This window comes from Electrona antarctica, assembly GCF_951216825.1.
Source record: "Electrona antarctica genome assembly, chromosome: 22".
Classification (NCBI taxonomy): domain Eukaryota; kingdom Metazoa; phylum Chordata; class Actinopteri; order Myctophiformes; family Myctophidae; genus Electrona; species Electrona antarctica.
In genome coordinates, this window is record NC_136805.1 from 28423904 (window position 1) to 28444813 (window position 20910).

The following is a 20910-nucleotide window of genomic DNA, read 5'->3' on the forward strand; positions in this document are numbered from 1 at the left end:
GAAGGCTAGGAACGGGGTTTGGAGGAAGGCTAGGAACGGGGGTTGTAGGAAGGCTAGGAACTGTGGTTGGAGGAAGGCTAGGAACTGTGGTTGGAGGAAGGCTAGGAACTGTGGTTGGAGGACGGCTAGGAACTGTGGTTGTAGGACGGCTAGGAACTGTGGTTGTAGGAAGGCTAGGAACTGTGGTTGTAGGACGGCTAGGAACTGTGGTTGTAGGAAGTCTAGGAACTGTGGTTGGAGGAAGGCTAGGAACTGTGGTTGGAGGAAGGCTAGGAACTGTGGTTGTAGGAAGTCTAGGAACTGTGGTTGTAGGACGGCTAGGAACTGTGGTTGGAGGAAGGCTAGGAACTGTGGTTGTAGGAAGTCTAGGAACTGTGGTTGGAGGAAGGCTAGGAACTGTGTTTGGAGGAAGGCTAGGAACTGTGGTTGGAGGACGGCTAGGAACTGTGGTTGTAGGACGGCTAGGAACTGTGGTTGTAGGAAGTCTAGGAACTGTGGTTGTAGGACGGCTAGGAACTGTGGTTGGAGGAAGGCTAGGAACTGTGGTTGGAGGAAGGCTAGGAACTGTGGTTGTAGGACGGCTAGGAATTGTGGTTGGAGGAAGGCTAGGAACTGTGGTTGGAGGAAGGCTAGGAACTGTGGTTGGAGGAAGGCTAGGAACTGTGGTTGGAGGAAGGCTAGGAACTGTGGTTGGAGGAAGGCTAGGAACTGTGGTTGGAGGAAGGCTAGGAACTGTGGTTGGAGGAAGGCTAGGAACTGTGGTTGTAGGAAGGCTAGGAACTGTGGTTGTAGGAAGGCTAGGAACTGTGGTTGTAGTGACTGTTGTTAAAGGTGCTGCTGTGCTGGCTGCTGGAGCTGGCGGCAAAACCACTGTAAATGTAAGACTTTCATAATCAGTATGTGCAGGCACAGAAAAATCGAAATGCCATCAAAAGTGTACTTAGTAAGGAAGAGTCTGAGGTTTTATTTGTTGAATCATTAACTCTTACCAACTGAGGATATATTCACACGAAGGGTGAAGTTAGAGCTGGAGGCACCCTCCACAAGCATATCAACCACAGAAGTGGCATTTGGTGCTGCAGTCCCTTGGTTGAATATTAATTCAGCATTTACCTTCACCGATCCTGAGCTATAAAAGTGATTTAGGAAAGTTGTGTTTTTTAGGATTATTTATTGCATTGCATCAACGTTCGTAATAAATTAGTAAAGCATTTATTTTATTTTCAAAATCTTTTTATTCAGGTTTTTGTAACAGTAGCCCAGGGGCAAGTATTAAACAGACATATAAAATATAAAAATAAAACTCAATCCCCTATCCCACCCTATACACATATACACAAAAATACATGTATACATAATTACAAAAAGATAAAAAATAAAAAAAAGATAATAAAAAATAAGATTTTTCATAGCAGAGCAGATTTTGTTTCTGTTGTGGTTTGGCGTTGGCCGAGGCATAGGCACGGCACACTATGCAGTTTGTGTGTTGTGGTAGAATGTCATAAACGGGCCCCAGGTCTTGTAAAACTTGTTCTCAGAGCCGGCAATTGAAAACCTTAACATCTCCAACTCGAGACAGGACATTATATCACAAAGCCACTGACGGAGCACGGGCGGGGCAGCATCCTTCCATTTGAGCAGAATGGCACGCCTAGCGTGCAACAAGGCAAAGTCGACCATACGACACTCGTGTATGCGTGTTAGAGGAAGGTCATCCCTTCCAGGAGTGCCAAGGAGAGCCACTAAGCCTTAGTGGCTCTACAACATTCTACATCAAAATCTAGACCCAGATCCCTTAGTGACTAAGGGATCTGGGTCTAGATTTTGATGTAGAATGTTGGATAGAGTATTGAACACATTCCCCCAAAATGGTTGTAATTTAGGACACATCCAATACTGATGGATCAAAGTTTCATCACCGCTCTTGCACTTGTCACAGGTAGGAGTTACGTCAGGATAAATACTAGCCAGTTTAGCCTTAGACAATATGAGCTCTATATGGACTATTTTAAACTGCACTAAGCAATGTCGTGCACAAAGAGAGGACTTGTGTATAGAAGAAAAAAATAGAATCTCATACTTCATCAGACAGTGTGAGCCCCAGATCATGTTCCCAGTCGGCCTTTATCTTATCTAAGGGCACTGGCCTCGAATTTGAAATGATATCATATAATATTGAATGGCGCCCTTAATCGTTGGGTCAAAAGAAAGAAATTAATCAATAGGGTTAGCATTAGGCTTATTAGGGAAGCCAGGTAGTATAGAGCTCACATAATGTCAGGCCTGCAAAAATCTAGTAAAGAATAATTAAATAAAGACCATCAATGCATACCTGAAACCTGTTACAACAGTCCGATTGAAAGTATCACCAAATTGTGCACTAAAGACAACGTCCATCTGTAAAAAGGAAGTCATTGGAAAAAAAATTAAATAATTCCAGAGAAACTGTGAAAGAATCACTATTATTGAACCAATATCATTTCAAGGGTTATTATGAATCAATTTATATTTGATTAATAGATAAGGATGTTCATGATATTTTAAAAGTGGAAGGTAAAAATGTACATTATGAATCTTCAATCATTTCAAGTATGTTTTTTTCAACAGGACAATTGAACAAAGAAAAACAATGTCCATGCAGTATGTTTCTCTGTAAATGTTATTATATTATTATTCCTTTGTCAGACATCAATATTATGAGTACATTCATACATTCAACAAATCCATAAACACACAGGGAATGTTATTTGATAAGCTAGTGGTGAGTAATTTACTGTAGTAGGATAGAGAAGGTTGTCTTCCCTAAACTTACAGCTACAAATTGTGTACAGACTGTAGATACAGATAAACCTGGATTATGGTAATATTGTTTGTCAAATATTGTTCCCGCAGCCACCTGGTGACAAGCAGGTGACAGATGGACTATATGGAATTCAGAACTATGGACAGCATCGTTTGTTATGCATAGGGGGGTGCGTGCATGCAACGCACAGCACAACTATACTGAAACGAATTGGAGATTGACAGATCAACAGATTGACAGACAGCTTATGCCACGTAAGTCAGTGAGTTCGATTTCTAAGTTTATACTGTATATTTTGACAATGAGTCATTCATAAATCGTACTACTATTGTGAAAAAGTGCTCTGATTAATGAACGCATTTTTTAAGTACTCATATGTTGTTATTTAATTTAGCATTTAATTCTGATGCTACTACATGTAATTTCACAGAGGACAGTCACATATAATTACGGATGAAACTTTGGTCAGCCTACTTTTACGGTGTTGCATAAGCAGAGAAGCTTAGAGGCCTTGCCTGAAGAACAAAACCCTAATATATCCCCTGGCCACGGGGGATTCCCCTTAATGTAGTGTTTAAGATATTTGGCATTGCGTCACGTCTCTCCTCCCCCCCCCCCCCCACAGTATTGCTGTAATGAACATGAAGCATGATAATGAACTTACCGCTGAAGCTACTTGGTTCGATAAGGTCTTGAATGCAGCAGAGGATTTGTTTGAAAGTTCTGCTGTGAAGGTTTGGTCTATTTTGAATTCCAACTGAACCTTTGGCTCTGATGGTGGTGCAGATGTTGTAGCTGCAGGAAAGTGACATTGATATCATTGACATTTTGCCCCAAGGAAAAAACAAGTACTAGTAGTTCATACATACCACAGAAGCTGGGTTGCCTCCAGGTGTTCACCTGGATCCCATGCTGTTCACACTGTCTGGCATAAGTACTGAGGCCCTGGCACAGGATAGGCTGGTACCCTCCTCCTACACACAGATCATACACACAACTGTCCACATATGTCTGTGGGGGAATCTGTCGATGGCAATTAGCGAAGGGTCCGGATGGGTTCTGCAGGATGCCGCAGTGTTCATTGTTGCTATAGAGATTTGTCTGAGCCGAGGTGCAGGCAGCACAGTTCAGGCCTCCGCAACGGGGTCCACAACCAGGATCGTCATCCCCTAACGCCTTCCAGCTATTAGCGAAGACAACATCAGAGCTCACAACCTGGCCTTGACGGGTCCGGAAGTCATCCTTGGCGTTGTTGTTGAAGTTGCCACAGAGGCCACAAGTGGCGTTCTGGTAATCGTAGGGCACTTTGATCGTGACATAATGGTAGGCATCATAGGATACCAGCAAGCCAAAATCAGTGCTCACAACCACAGAAAATCCTGACTGGTAGACTTGGACGCTGTTGTTATGGAGGGAGAATGGTGTGGCAACGTAGCTTCCATTCACCTGCAGATTAATTAGCATAATTGTCAGACAAAATGCATGAATTGATTTTCAACTGAAAATATGTTTTTCAAATGATAATCAGTTATTTTCTTCAAGCAAAAAAAAAATACAATGGAGTACAGTATAAATTAGGCTTAACTAACCTTTGCCTCAGCACGGTGGCCCTTGACAAGCTCAATAACTTCATCATAAACAAACACTTTGACTAGTCGAGTCCATGCCACCCGGGTGCTGCCCCTGTTTTCATTCTTGCCCTCCACACGATAGTAGGGCAGACCTGCACGGCCACACTGCTCAGACAGGACATAAGTGCAGGTGCCCTGGAAGTGAAATACTTGACGATCAAAGGTGTAGTAGTGAGGATCGCCAGTGATGGTACAGGTGCCTCTCTTTACCGTCTGGCAGGAGAACTGGAAATGGTCACGACGGCAGATTTGGGAGAAGGAACAGGGATGGTTTTGGCACTGCAGGCCCACTGAGGTACAGGTGCATCTCTGATGGCAAGTGTTGTCACTCCAAAAGGAGTCACCCAACTGGACAGGGGAACCTTGAAAATAAATCAAAAGGACATGATAAGGTCAATCAGGTTTTATAACATCAAACAACCAACTTGTATTGGGTAGATGGATAGTGTCCAAAGCTATTATTAAATCACTAAAGCAAATCAACAGTGGAATAGTTACATACCCTACATCACATTAACTATAACATTCACAGTATATTACACAATACACATACTAATCATCAGTGTTGGAACCCACTGTGTATGTACAAAACAACTTAGTTACATGTAAGAACATTTAGGGACGGTGTGTTAAAAAAGCTTCCAGCTGTGTATACTGTATTAGCCTATTTCATATCAATATTCATTGATACTGTGTTTTTGGCAGTCAATCAGTTTTAAAAGTGGTGCAACAAAAATGTCGGTTTCCTGTGTCTTCTTGGAAACATTACGTAAGAATCCTGTTTAATTCCCAGCTCCACCTGGCTTAGTGTATCCTTCAGCATGTCAAGACACTGCAGGTTAGTGCCTTGCATGGATGCCTCTGTTGTCAGTGTGTGAATGTGTGTTTAAATGTGTGAATATAAAGCACATTGTAAAGCCCCCTTAACCATTTACCAACAGAACTGTGCCTTCTGTGAATGGCAATCTTACTGCTTTCAGATTTGGGCAGAACGTAGCCTGTGATTGTATTTGTGTTGTCTTACCATTAAACGTACAGCCTCCATCAACACGAAAAGCCCAACGACCAGCGACGCCAACATTACTGCCGTAACGTAAATTTGAGTAGCTGTCAGTGCCATTGGCATAGGATGATCCAGGAATGGTGAAATGGTGTGTGGAGTTGAACGTGTCATAGCCAGCCTGGGAATTAACATACACATTTTAATTGGTTGAAGTTTTGAACTACAGTATGCACTCGTGTGTTGCTGACAGCAGCTGTGAAAGCAGATAAGTAAAATCAAAAAAGAAATTAAAATAAATATTTTCTTTATTGTTCTACCTGTATATTGCGAGAAGTTGAGGCTAATATAGTTCCATAATTCATCAGTACAAATGAGTACTGATTTGCAGAGATCAACACCGCTTGGAATGTTGTGCGCTGAAAAAAGAAAAGAAAACGATAAATACCATTTATCTCATATTTTGTAAAGTACATTTGTAATTTGTCATTAATTTGTACTTTACCATTAAATCTGCCCAGATTATGATTGGTGTGTGTGTGTGTGTGTGTGTGTGTGTGTGTGTGCGCGTGCGTGCGTGCGTGCGTGCGCGTGTGTGTGTCCGACCGAACACAGGGCGGGTTGTCCATCCAGGGCCCACAAACTTTGGAAGTCAGCCAATTGTGAGTTAGTCATGGGGCTTCTATGTTGAGTTGCGTCACGATCCAAGGAATCCAGGGATTCATTTGTGGATTATGACCTCAAGAGTAAAGGCCAAAACGTGAAGTGGGCTGTTATAGCGCCACCATGAGGCCGATTAGGAAGATTTGATTTGGGGGTTCTTCCTTGGCCGAGTGTGTGTGCAAAGTTTCAGGGCAGTGCTGCAGATTATCTGGTCACAGACACACTTGGATGGACACATGCAGACGGACAGAAGTGAAATTAACATATTCTCCGGCCTTCAGCCATATCGCCTGTTGGAGACAACAACAACAACAATAATAATAAAATACGTACATCTCCTGATCTGGGAAAGAATGCCACCTCGTACCATGTGGCAACAAACACCAAACGGACAGAGAAACGCAGGCCTGGGAAGTATCGATTCACATCTTGTGTAGCCTGATTAAGGATACTGCCACTGGTGTATTGGTTATATGTGATTTCCCCATTTTCTCTGTTGTCCAAATCTGTCCAGAATGGAGCAATTAGATCCCTCCCCCCATACGGGAAACTTCGAGGGCTCCAAGAACTCCAAGGATTATTAAAGGTAAGGTGTCCATTGTGGTTGACCTAACAAACAAATTAGTGGATAAAACAAACATTACAAACAAATATTTGACAGATCATAGACAAATCCTTTTAAACAAACTGAAATATTTTAAGTTGGACAAAGAAAGAGAAGAGGCCGCACAGCTCGTAGTCACGATGCTATAGAAACATTTATTGAACCGACATTTCGGCAAACAGGATGCCCTCTTCAGTTTGTATGACACGAAAGGGGTAAAACTACTGATTATAAAGATTGGGACAAAGGTGCACTCATCAGGGAGTGTCCTCAATCTGGCCAACACCCAAAGTGATGTTTGTTGCTGGCAACAATGAAAAATGTCTCCTGCAGTCAGCACCTCCCCACTACTGGTGTGCGCTCCTACCTCCTACCTGTGTGTGCAGTGTATTGACTATACTGACTACAATCATTCAAATCACATAATCACTGCATGTAATGGCTTTATTTAATCTTGTACTGGGTATTGTATGTTTTTCCAACCCAATTCTAGTAGGCTACAGGATTGTATTTGCTAATCAGCTGTAATAATTGTATACACAAAGAAAACATAATCCCATGCAAAGAATATAACATTGCAAATGTAATATATTGTACGTACGTATATCTGATTATATATATGTCCAAAGTAGACAAAAGTTTGTTGTAGGGCTATGACAGAAGAGCTCCCATCATCCTGTCGTTGGAGTGTGGTTCCAGTTCTATCGTAGAGTGGTACTATAGGTAGCACAAATGGAGGTGATATCACAATTAGGCTAACGCAGGCACACAGAGAAGGTCATGATTTGCCTTAAAAGTGTGTGAAAGTGGTTGATTGGTGTGTAGATTGTACATTACACTTTCCCCTACTGTACATTTATATTTATATGTAATGATTACCACTGATGAAGGCTGGATAGCCGAAACGTTTGTCATATGGTTTGAAATAAAACTTTTTGAACCACAGTCTTGGTGTGTGCGACCCATCTCCTTGATCCTGATATGTTGTAAATCGGGTGGCGCACCTACAGTCAGAGCGCGGTGGTCATATGAAGATTGATCTATGTAATGATTACCTACATCGTAAAGTTATGGGTGTTTATTTAACTCTGAGTGTATACAAATTGAACAAAATCTACCAGTAAGGGGTCTATTTGGTTCCTTTTGTACATGCTCAGAATTAAATTAAATTAACACTTTGTACAGTGTACAATATACCACATGCCTGTATCATTGTCCATTATCCATATTATTGTTGATTCTTGGTACACCTCAGTATTATGCCCATTTTAGCAATTTTTACACATATTTATGCATATATTTATATCTGCAATACATATTCATACCGGGGGGGGGGGTCAATTGAGAAATCAATAAACATGTTTAAAAAATAAAATAACGGTTGAGAAATGACAGAGTTACCGTGTGGGGGTCCCTCTACTGTACCCTCTACTCTACTGTACTGTCACTGTACTGTACTGGCACACCCAAAATCACATAAGTTAATATGTGTGTGTGTGTTTGTGTGTGTGTTAGGTTGCGCACAGGTGGTGAAAAACAACCATGCTGTTTTCGTGCTCAGACGCACCCAGCCACGCACCCACACACATAGCTCCGTAAGGGAGTGGTTGCACCACTCAAAAATATACATTCACAGTAGCCTATATTACACGTGACGTAGGTCTACGATGCCTCTGTTGTCAATATGAGAATTATGTGTTGAATAGGCCTATGTAATGTAAAGCACATTGTTACCCCATTGCACATTGTTACCACATTGCACCCTTTACTCTTTTTTTGAGTGGTGTAACCACTCCAAGGAACAGCAATGTCCCTATGTCCTAACCTATGTGACTATGTCCCGATGTTACCAGTAACATCGTAACGATGTTACCAGTAGGGGCAAAAGTGGCGCTGTTGTGCCAGAAACAGAGAGAGAGAGAGAGAGAGATAGTGTTGCACTGTTGCCTGCTAATTACAGAGAGAGAGAGAGAGAGAGAGAGAGAGAGAGAGAGAGGCGGGGGGAGAGGGGAGTTGCACCACTCAGTTCACACGGGTGTGATTTTCCATTAATATGTTCATTAATATCCCTTTACCATTTACCAACATAGTAGTGTACAAAAAGCAGAAGTTAGGCTGTGATAGTTTTTTGTGTCCTCTTACCATTAAAATCACAGCCTCTGGAACAATGGTCTACACGAAAAGCCCAACGACCAGTGTCACCAACATTGCTGCTGCGAAGTAACTTTGAGTAATGGGATGGATCGAAGGATGATCCAGGCATGGTGTAATGTTGAAATGAGTGGAGCGTGTCGTAGCCAGCCTGGGAATTCACATACACATATTAATTATTTGAAGTTTTGTACAGGTGAATATTATCAATAATGTGCACACAGGTTCTGAACTACGCCCTCATTGTGTTGCTGACAGCTGTGAAAGCAGATCAATTCAAACAATACAAAACATTTGTAATTGTTCTACCTGTATTCTGCGATTAGGTGGGTATATAGTATCATAAATCATCAGTATAAATGAGAACTGATCTCCAGAGATCAACACTGCTTGGAATGTTGTGCGCTGAAAAAAGAAAAGAAAATGATAAATACTTTATCATTGATTCATACTTTGCCATTAAATCTGCCCAGTGTATATAGATCCTCCTGTATCAATTACAGGAGGACTATGACTTTTAACTTTGTTTGTAAAGGTTTCTAGTAACACATTTCACAGAGATTGAAATTCAGTTTCCCTGCCTATAGGAGAATCTGTGACAGCTGCTGAAAGTTGGGGCACCATTAACAATCTATATATGCAGGCACATTTTACAAAGTTGTATTGTGCTTTTAAGTAGCATGTGAGGGGTCAAAACAGTTCTAGGGGGCTTTATTCTGAATTCATTGCAAGCATTTGATTTGCACGAAAAACACCTGTTGGGTTATCATAAAATGTGATCATCACATGTACTGTAAGTGTTTTTCATATAATTCAAATGGTGGGAGATCTCAGAGGTCATAGGTCAAAGTGACAAATTTGTTCCTCATAAGGGTATGTGTATTGAAGTTTTATTTGCGGTCGGTCAGAGCTATGCCTGTTCAAAGTTCCACAGGACTACATGCTTGGCTCCTAATACTAATAATAATAAAATACTTACAGATCCTCGTGTGCGATAGTATTCCACCTCATACCATGTCGCAACAAACACCATACGGGCAGAGAACCCACCAAGGCCTGGGAAGTATCGATTCATATCTTCTGTAGCCTGATTAAGGGTACTGCCACTGGTGTATTGGTTATATGAGATTTCACCATGTTGTCTGTTGTCCAAATCTGTCCAGAATGGAGCAACTAGATCATACCTCCCATATGGGAAGCTTTGAGGTCTATACGCTCTTAAAGGAGCGTTAAAGGTAAGGTGTCCATTGCTGTTAACCTGAAAAACATAGGGGATAAAACAAACATTACAAACAAATATTTGACAGGTGGGGCTGAACTATTTTTTACTTCAAAGACACTGCACACAAAAAAGGTGTGTGCAGTGTACTGACTAGAACTGACGAAAATCATTCAAATCACATAATCACTGCATTTAATGGCTTTATTTCCTCTTTTATATATATATATATATATATATATATATATATATATATATATATAGAGAGGAATACATTATAGGCCTACATGTATACATTTTTACAACCCAATTCTAGTAGGTTAGGAAGTTATTTGCTAATCACCTGTAATCATTGAATACACAAAGAAAACATAATACTGTCCCATACAAAAATATAATGCTGCAAATTGCATAAATGATATACGTACAAATGTCTGATTATATCTACGTCCAAAATAGACAAAAGGTTGTATTAGGGCAATGACAGAAGAGCTCCCATCATCCATTCGCCGAAGGAAGGTTCCAGTTCTTGGGTACAGTCGAACTAGGCCATGAGTGTACAAAAAGGAGGTGTTATCACAATTAGGCTAATTACACAATATTTAAGTTTAGTATACCATAGGTGACTGATTCAAATGAAGAAAATCATATCAAAAGAATGAGATATTGGTTAATTAAATTTAGTGTTTTGAAACTGCAGCTTATACAGGTAGAACTGAAGTCATGTAATAAAGCAATGATATTGTTTAAGGAAGTGTCATGTCTCCTGGCTGGAATCAGAAGGATACACAGACAGAGCTACTTTTACATGACGGTTTTAACAAAATATCATTGTTCATACATCTTTCTTGAGATTTACTATTACAATTTAGGCATTTAGCAGACACTCTTAATCCAGAGCGATTTACAGTAAGCAAGAAGGTATCAAATACATAGTCATCTAGGATGAAAGGTAAACTAAGAACCTAAAGTCTGTCTAACAGTAGAATAACTGTACAATGAAACTACAAGTATACACTAGAATGCTATGTCTACAAAAATATATATCTAAATTACATATTTTAGCCTTTGCATACGCCTGCAGGGTCATCGAGGCTAAGGCAAGTGCTACAGCAAGTGCTATGGGCTAAGGTGGAGTCTGAAGAGGTGGGGAGTTCATTCCATAGTTTGGGAGCAAAAGTCTGGGACGTGTGGAGCGTTGTCCCGGTTGTTTATGTGAATGTTCTGTCAGCCTCCCTTTGTTGGCTGACCTGAGATTTACGGTATAGCCAAGCCAACGGGTCATGTGTTTGGTCCGACGAGTCATGAGTCCGACCCAAAACCCAACCCTAAACCTAACCTCACATGAAGCCACGGGTTAGTTTGAACCTGCCACGGGTTAGTTGTAACCTGCCATGCATGTCGGGACTCGGGGGCCATGGGTTAGATTTAAACTGCCACGGGTTAGTTTAACCTGCCTCGCATGTCGGGAGCCATGGGTGAGTTTTAACCCACAGCACAGTTTAGTTGTAACCAGCAGCGCATGTCGGGAGCGAAAGCTTAAGTGTTGTCGAACTAATGCCGGTCGGACGGTTAGTATGTCTAACCAACATATGCACCCCCAAGCCAACAGACAACTTTCAAAATGTTCGGGTAGAAATTGCAGATTTTTTACCATGATTTTGCAACAATATTGACGGAACTGAGGTAAATGTTAGTAATGTTAACGATTGCTAGCTCTATTCATATATCCTACATTCATGCAAGCATTTATTTCATATTTAGATGTCAATCTAAGCTCTGAAATGTATGACATAATCTAGTAGCGTGCTATTAACAGATTTTTCATCACTTTTTCTGCTTTACTGAACAATGGAATATGGCGCAAAGAGACTGCCGGAATTGGTCATTGTTGAGTTGGAAAAGCTCTATATAATACCATTGCTAATACAGTAGGCGACTATTGAGTCTGTAGGAGATGAGACAGGAAACGCGGCTTGTGATTGGCTGAGACAGGCCGTCATGGGTAGGGAGCGCTGCTCTGTGTCGATTTGGACCACACGCAAGGCAGTGTAGACATGGCGGGGGTAAAGAAACTATAGGTGGGGATGAGGATTTAAGATTCTGTCCCTATCGGAACATAACTTGGACGGCGCTGAGTCGGCTCAACCAAAACTTCGCAACGTTTGGCACGGTGACTCGCTCGCTTTAGCTTGCTTGCCGGTGCCTCTCATGGCTCAAGCTAACCCAGGCCAGTCGAAGTGCTCTATTATCTAGCTATTTTATCGAAAGGCCATGATTATTTTTGAAACATTACTGTTTGATTCCCTTCATGTATATGTCTTAATATGTTATCCTGTACATAGTTCTTCTGGTATATCAATTTCAACTTACCAGATGCCACCATACCTGCAAAGTAAATAAATAAATGAATTATTTAAAAGTAAATACACCAATAATCACAGAATTTAGTTATAGTTTACATTTCCAGAACAGTCAATAATGTACTTACTTATTATCCCTAAAAGCAACACAGGCAACATGATTGGCAGAATTCCAGCTTATTCACCAGCCTGTTCAGAACATAAGTGGTCAAATTATTTGAATAAATATTTTTGTTAGTATAGATCTAATGGTAACCGGAATGCTCGCCTTAAACCACACACGCCCTAATTATTTTTCCGCCGACATAGAGAGAGTAGAGTTGCTATAGAGTTGTACATGTTTACTAACAGGGGTCTCTCCTATCTGTCCTGCTCTTTAGTTAACAGAAAATGCATGCAATGTACCAATTTCATCCAATCAGGAGAGAAAACTCATACGGGATGCATTAACAAGTACAATTGGAAGTGATGACTCAAAGAAATAAAATTGAAACTGATAAATGGGTACCCTCTCCTGATTGGCAGAAATTTGCAGCTCACCTGAAAAGACTGAACAAACACTATAGCAATGATTACAATTAGTTTTAACAAAACCCTTTTTGTTTTAACTCAAATATATCCCTTACCCTATAGGCCAGTCAATCTAAGCTAAAAAAGGGCCTGACTCAAATGAAATTGCAATAGTAATCGTACAAGGTTTTTTATGATCCTTAGGGTCATCCAAATAACATATTAAAAATTGAGAATAGAAATTTTGGATCATGGTAAATTCAGGGGTTGAAAGTTGAGTACCATTAAAAAAAGGTGGGGGGGATCTAATTTTAATTATGCTTTAAGAAGCATGTAATCATTACATGCTTCTTAAAGCATAATTAAAATTAGATTTGTTTTGACACATGTCAAACTAGGGTGTTTTCATGATTCTGAATCCATTCCTAGAATTAGTTTTGCACAAAGAACACTCCTTGGGATAAAAACGGCCATAGCCACAAAACCTTGAACAACCTTGGACTGGCCTACTACCTTTGTGCCTATGGGTTGCCTCCTGCAGCATTGATGGCTTTCATACATTTGACAGTACTATCATCAGTAAAGATGAACAAATTTATGTGGCATACTTTGATGTTGAATAACATCATCAACAAGAACAACAATAATAATATCAATACTAACACTAACACTAATACTAATAATAATTACTAACACTTGCTACAAGAACAACAAGAATGCATACATTAATTCGTTTTTCTCAGGCTAATAGATAACAGAGCAGTCACCTGTATTGTGTTTGAGTCAGCAGTCTTGGAACCACTGAGCTGACAGCTCACAGGGCATTTTATAATGGCAGGTGGAATGCTATACAGTCCTAGAAACATCTTGCTAAGCCAGTCAAAAGTAAAGGCTTGAAAAGAAATTCCAGTTCAAAATATTCAAAATGATCACTCACTGACACCGACTTATGATTCCATGGCCTAGGGGTCTCTTCATATAATTCCAAATATCTCTATAGTCATGTGATCAAGACGGATATTTCCAATTTTTCATATTCTATCCTGATTCGGCTATGATTGGCTTCCAACGTTTGTGTGTGTTTTGAGTTTTTCCATATACTCATTTCCATCTGTTACCGTAAGTGGTCAACAAATTACTGGGTAAATGAACTATCATTTAAGAAGCAATTTATTTTTCCCTACATATTATTGATAAACATTTTTAAAAAATCCTTTAAGACAAATTATAATCATATTTAAATCCCCCGAGGATGTCATAATCATAGTATGAAGGCTTAACCACAATGAGCAACTATGTCTTCTGGTTTTTCTTGTGCTGCCCTACTGTTGCTTTCCCTTCATAAACAGGTACTCATACTATAACTGCTATAACTTAGATTGTGCAAGATTGAGTGTGTGTGTGTGTGTATGTGTGTGCGTGCGCGCGCTTTTCTTAAGCCAGTTATTGCAACACTCAATGAAGTGACTACCAGGATCAGCAGATCAGAGATGCAAAGTGACTCAATTCCCGTAAAGGCTCACAAATATTCTAAACCCAACTTTCCAGTTAAAAATTAATTAATGTGAAAATAATGAGAATAGAATGATGCCCCTTCACTGAAAATAAATAGATGAAGTGGTTGAGGTACAAATGCAACTAAGGATAATGGTACAAATATCACTGTTTATTATGAAAACAAATATATGCCTACTGGCTTCCAACGTTTGTGTGCGTTTTGAGTATTTCCATATACTTAGTCAATACTTCGTCACAAAATAAATCCTTAGTAAGACAAATTATAATCATATTAAATGCCCCAAGTATATCATCATCATAGTATGAAGGCTTAACCACAATCAGCAATGATGTCTTCTGTGTTTTTTCTTGTGCTGCCCCTACTTTTGCTTTCCCTTTATAAACAGGTACTCAATCATACTTTAACTGCTAGCATTGTGTAACAATTACAGAATTATCACACATTTTACTTCATCATCTTCATAATCATCATAACAATCCTCACCATCATCATACAATTAAACGTAATATTTACATCCTATTAAAAAAAAAGAAAAATGCAAGCTCCGACAAAATGTTTGAAAATAACCGAAAGATAATGGAATAATTTAAAATAATGTCTGCCCACTTAGATATCTACTGAATATATTAAGCATATCGTTTGTCATAATCTGTAACCGTGTGTGTGTGTGTGTGTGTGTGTGTGTGTGTGTGTGTGTGTGTGTGCCGTGCATGGTGCGTGTTGTGCATGGTGCTTGCGTACGTGCGTGGTGCCTGCATGCATGCCTGCGTTGGTGCACTCTTCTTAAGCCAGGGTTGCAACCATAGAGTATATAAAAGGTTGCAACAGTCAGTGAAGTGATTACCAGGATCAGCAGAGATGCAAAGTAACTGGGAGTGCCACTCCTCAGACCTCACCAGCCGTTCACCTGGAAAAGGAAAAAAAACAAATACTATTAGCCTAAATCACTAAGATAAATAATAGATATGGGATATAGACATTTACGGTCCTGTACATGGTAGGTTCTGGGGTGAATTTACCTTGAAAAGTAAAACATTTACTCCAACACTGCTGTATACTGTATGTCATATGAGAACCGTCATGAAGATAAGATAACTGTACCTCCACTCGGCACGTTGCAGGTTAATGGTCCCAGTGAGACACCTGCAGTGTCATAGGACACCTCCCTGCGGTTTCTTTGGTGGTAGCCAGGGTAGCAATGCTGCAGGAAAGTAACATTCATATTTGTGTCACGTCGGTAGCAGAAAGTTGAACCCAAATGCAGAGCCAAACACAGGAGCACAATTAAGATATTTATTCACAATATGGTGAATTGGAGATTGTGGAAGGTTGCATGGAAAACAAACATGGCGGTAGCCCCATATGTGCCCTCGAGGACACATATGGGGCTAACATGGCGGATGAGGGGAGCAGTCCAGGCAGGCGGCAGGCAGACGAATAGATAGAATAGATAGAATAGGTGAGCTGGGTTCTGGAGGAGAGGAGAAGAGCTTGAGTTTGCAGAAAACACAGGAGCAAATACTAGGAAATATAACTAAACTAGAACATAAACACTGGCTAGAGTCACGCTATAGTACTACCATGAAAAGTTGTGCAATGATCTGGCGACGAGTGGAGTGAAGACCAGGGCTTAAATACTGTCAGGGCTGATGAGTTGATGGCCGGCAGGTGTGTCAATTGAGTGCGATGAGGTGACCACAGACAGGTGTGCCAAGGCTGGAAGCTGGGGTATTGTGTGACGTTAGGAGCTGGGATGGGCGATGAACGGGAGGAGGGATGACTTCTGCAACGGAAGAGTTTGTGAGATTTTGTCCTGTTTCACCCTATGGTTTCACCGCAGCGGGGAGAGAAAGCATGGAGCTCGGAGTCGGATGAAGGGGAAATTGCGTCAAAGGAATCAGACCGCGGATCAACGCAGATCATTCGGGGAAAAGCAAGCATTCACATCGCTGGGAGCAACCGGGTGTCCAAAAATCTCCCCAGTCTGTAAGGTGTAAGGGAAAGAGAGAAGCACACTGCACTCAGAAATCATGTTACACACTACCTGAGTTTGCTTTAGTTCGGTTTCATAATCATTGTTTTCTTGTCAGTGGCTCTTATGTTGCCATGTCATGTTAAAGGGGAATACCACTCATTTTCAACATTTTACTACGTCATTAATATACCTTAGAGGTGTTGTGTGGAAATAATAAAAAAGTCCCCCCATTCTGTGTTTCCCAGAAAAATAATTAACAAAAAAATCATTAACATGGTGAAACACATCTTGATGATGTCATCAAGATGTGATTCACCATGTTAATGATTTTTTTTCAGACCTCCAGTTCTAGGAAACAGAATGGGGGGACTTTTTTATTATTTCCACACAACAGCTCTAAGGTATATTAATGACATAGTAAAATGTTGAAAATGAGTGGAATGCCCCTTTAATGTTTTTCCTCTCTGCACCTGTACTGTAAGCTACAGTACATCCTTTTTCTGCACTAGTTATGTGATCATTATACTATAGACAACCTATAGACAATCTATAATTATTCGTAACATAGACAAGACAACCTATAGACAATCTATATTTCAACATATTTTTAGTATTTAGGACTGGTGGAATACATTTGGAACTAGAAAAAGTGCCCTTCTGGGCACAGGTCTCCACCAGGAGGATAGGAGTGTGTGTGTGTGTGTGTGTGTGTGTGTGTGTGTGTGTGTGTGTGTGTGTGTGTGTGTGTGTGTGTGTGTGTGTGTGTGTGTGTGTGTGTGTGTGTGTGTGTGTGACGCAACTTGGCCTGTTGTAGCGCCACCATGAGGCTGATTTGAAAACTGTCAAGTGGCATTTCTTCCTCAGCCTAGTAGTGGGAATAGGCATACACAGTTTCACCGCAATCGGATGCTGCGTTGAGGAGTTGTGGCGATTTGTACAAAACGGGCTACTCCTGAAAACTTTAGAAGCCAATCGTAGCCAATCAGGATGGATAATTATGAGAAATCAAACAAATCACATGATCACATGACTATGGAGAGCATGTGTACCGATTTGCGTGAAATTTGGATAAAATCTGAAGGAGTAATATTAGAAAATGTGTTTTACATATGTCTCCTGGTGGCGCTATAAAGAGCAGATGTGAAAAATACCAGGCAAAGGTTTTTCCTTGACCTCTAGGGAGTGTGCATACATGGTTTTACACAGATCGGTGCAGTTATAGGTAAAAACACAAATCGGCCAGTTATAGCGCCACCATGAGGCTGAGTTGAAAATATTCAAGTGACATTTCTTCCTCGGCCTAGTGGGAATGTGCGTGCAAAATTTCACGGAAATCACACGATGTGTTCATGATTTGCAGCATTTTGTTTGAAACGGAGCACTCCTGCGAACTTTGGAAGCCAATCGTAGCCAATCAGGATGGAGTCTGAAAAATCTGAAAGACCCATTTCGTTGAATGGCTCTAGAGAGACTGGGTACCAATTTGCGTAATGTTTGGACAAAATCTGTAGGTGTACTGTCAAAACATTTGTTTTGCACAAAGCGACCTCCTGGTGGCGCTATAACAGGCCAATGTGAAAACTTTGGAGCAGAGGTTCAGCTCTGGCATCCAGGGAGTGTGTGTGCAGAGTATGGCTGCGATCAAGCCAACGGTGCCAGAGATTAGCTGTTCACAGACGGACGGACACACGGACACACGGACGGACGGACACACGGACGGACGGAGTGCAAAACATACTCTCTCCCCATGCCTTCGGCCTGGTGGAGACAATAATATGCTCACATTTCATAGGGGGCAAAATCGGCATATTATTTTAAAAATATTCCTAAAAAAGGAAATGGAGTTGGGAACTTCTCCTTTGGTCCACCCATTCCTGGGACATGTGAGATGGTGAAAAAAACCCCAAGAAAAACAAGTCCATTGTGGGGGTATGGGATTTTTATCTATCATACTATCACTAAACACAGGTGAAATTTACCGAACACCTGCCTGTAAAAAATAACAGGGATGTGTGCAGGGAAACAAATCTACCTTCTATGATGTCACTGAGCATCATGAAGGTACTGAAAGACCCACCCACCTCAGACATCAGCAGCATTATGAAAATTACAAAAATATAATTGTCCGGGTGAAAATCACCGTGTTTAGTGTTCTAGGGTTAAAAATGCAACTTAGGGGTTCAAAGTCTTGCTCGACACCAACTCTGGGGGAGCCTGGGTTTGAACTGGGAACATTACATTACATTACAGTCATTTAGCAGACGCTTTTATCCAAAGCGACTTACAATAAGTGTATTCAACATAGGTAGGGAACAAAAACTACTAATCACCAGAAGTCTTTAGTGCATTTTCTGCAAAAACAAGCAACCAAGAGTATACCTAGCGCTAAGGTAAAAGTGCAATATATCAGCTACCTATTTCCTTAAACAGATGAGACAAAATAGCTAAATCAACTGAGCATGAGCTAAAACAATTAAGTGTATCGACTAAACAAGATCCAATAAACAATACAACAATAGAAAACAAGCGTTCGTACAACTAGTTAACAACAAGTAGGTCAGGTTCCTATCCGGTCACTCGATCTACCCCTGAGCCGCTGCTGCCCCGTTATCAAAAGGTTATGAAGTGGAGTTTTAAGTGGACATACAGTACTAGTGAAAACAACTGACTGACTGGAATGCTTACCCCAAAGTAGAATCCATCGTACTGGCAGCCACATCGTTCCACAGGGACACACTGACCTCCACTCCTGAGATAACCCTCATCACAGAAACAGCCCTCAGAGCACACTTGCTCGCAGCTAGCATCGATGCTGCTGGCACATGTGTGCCCGCAGTCTGTGCCACAAAGCTCATAATGGCTGTTTTCTGGACAATCAAGCCCTGCAAGCAAGAAAGCAAGGAAGGTTTAGTTTATACAGTAGGCAATACAGTAGGGCAGTCCACACTCTAGATATATTATAACTATATGGTCTGATGGCATCGTAATAACTAAGCCTTGTCTGGTTGCATTTCTATTATATTATACTATAGTTCGCCTTCCTAAACACTAACAGGATGGTGAGGAAGGCAGGCTCCATCGTGGGGACCTCAATGGAGAGTAGTTGGCTAAAGTGCGTACAGCAAGGATTCCATCATAGAGAATCCCTCCCACCCCCTCCACCTATAGATACTTGGGGCACATGAGCAAGAGAGGAATTAACAGATTGACTTCCCCAGAGTTGGCAGCTCCTTGCCGCCTTACATTGGCTTCCAATCGACTGTAGAATTGTTTTAAAAAAAATGTTAATCACCTTTAAAGTTCTGCATGGACTGTCTCCAGTTTATTTAACTGAATTATTAACCCCTAAAGTTAATGTGAGAACACTTAGGTCCTCAGGCAAAGACCTTCTCATTGTTCCTAAAACAAAATTAAGAACAAAAGGTGATAGAGCGTTTGCGTTCGTAGCCCCTTCCTTATGGAACGAACTACCACTCTCCCTAAGAAGGGCAGAGTCTGTCGATGCCTTTAAAAAGCTGCTAAAAACCCACTTGTTTTGTAAGCATTTTGGTTCGTAATATTGTCTACATTAGTACTGTGTATTTATAGGTATTTTATTCACTGCTCTACTCTAATGCATTTTACTATTGTTTTGTGTAATTTTATTGTTGATCTATGATGTGATGCTCTTGTTTTATTTCATGTTATTGTACAGCACCTTGTAACATTTGTTTTGAAAGGCGCTTTTTAAATACATTTACCTTAACTTTTAGGCATTGCACTGACTGTAATTGCCGACTGTTTGCCGGCATCTTAATAATCCTTGCCTGACTGCATTTTTTACTGATATACTGATACTGTATTTACAGAGCCATACTGCAAATTATAGATATGATCAGGGGCGTAAGGTTCCTAAAACGTCAGGGGGTGCTCCCCAGCCCCGCCTCCCAGCCCCGTCTACCTGGCAGCAGAACAAAAGCCACCTTATTAGCATTTGAATGAATGAATACCTGTTCGCCCAGACAGTGGCCCAAGCACCCTCCACCTAAAGGTGTGTGGAATGTGCCTTCGTGTCTTGTTTTTGTTTTGACTTCAGTGTTGCCACATTGTGTGAGAGAAATAAGCCAACCCACCTCCAAAAACCAGGGAAGGGGATCTTCAGCCCTTGATTACGTGACAAAATGAGGGGATATCTCAGTGGGTGCTATTTGGCTTATTAATTTTTCAGGGGGTGCCCAAGCCCTCAAGCACTCCCAAAGTTGACGCCGTTGGATATGATCCAGATGCCTTGCGTACCAGAGTAAACTTACTGCAGGTTGTGTTCTGCCTCCAAGGGTAGATTCTAACATTGGCAGATTGACAGGCGCTGACGTAAGTCTGAATAGCTCTGCACAGCACATCTTGGCCTCTGCTCCCCGTAATGCACACATCAAACACACACACTCCTTGAAGTAAGACGTTGGGACCACCTCCCCGTGGCAGAAACTGAGGGG

General features: G+C 41.0%; 1 protein-coding gene across 1 annotated transcript; it reads right to left on the reverse strand.

Annotated features, from left to right (window-relative positions):
* Positions 1–978: 978 nt before the first annotated feature.
* LOC306915072 (alpha-tectorin-like) lies at positions 979–12457 on the reverse strand (the record flags this gene model as incomplete). Its single annotated transcript, XM_079492317.1, has 8 exons — positions 979–992; positions 3673–4249; positions 4393–4796; positions 5459–5615; positions 5755–5853; positions 6431–6706; positions 7303–7418; positions 12445–12457. 8 exons carry the CDS (start codon positions 12455–12457, stop codon positions 979–981), a joined length of 1656 nt encoding a protein of 551 aa, XP_079348443.1.
* Positions 12458–20910: the final 8453 nt, after the last annotated feature.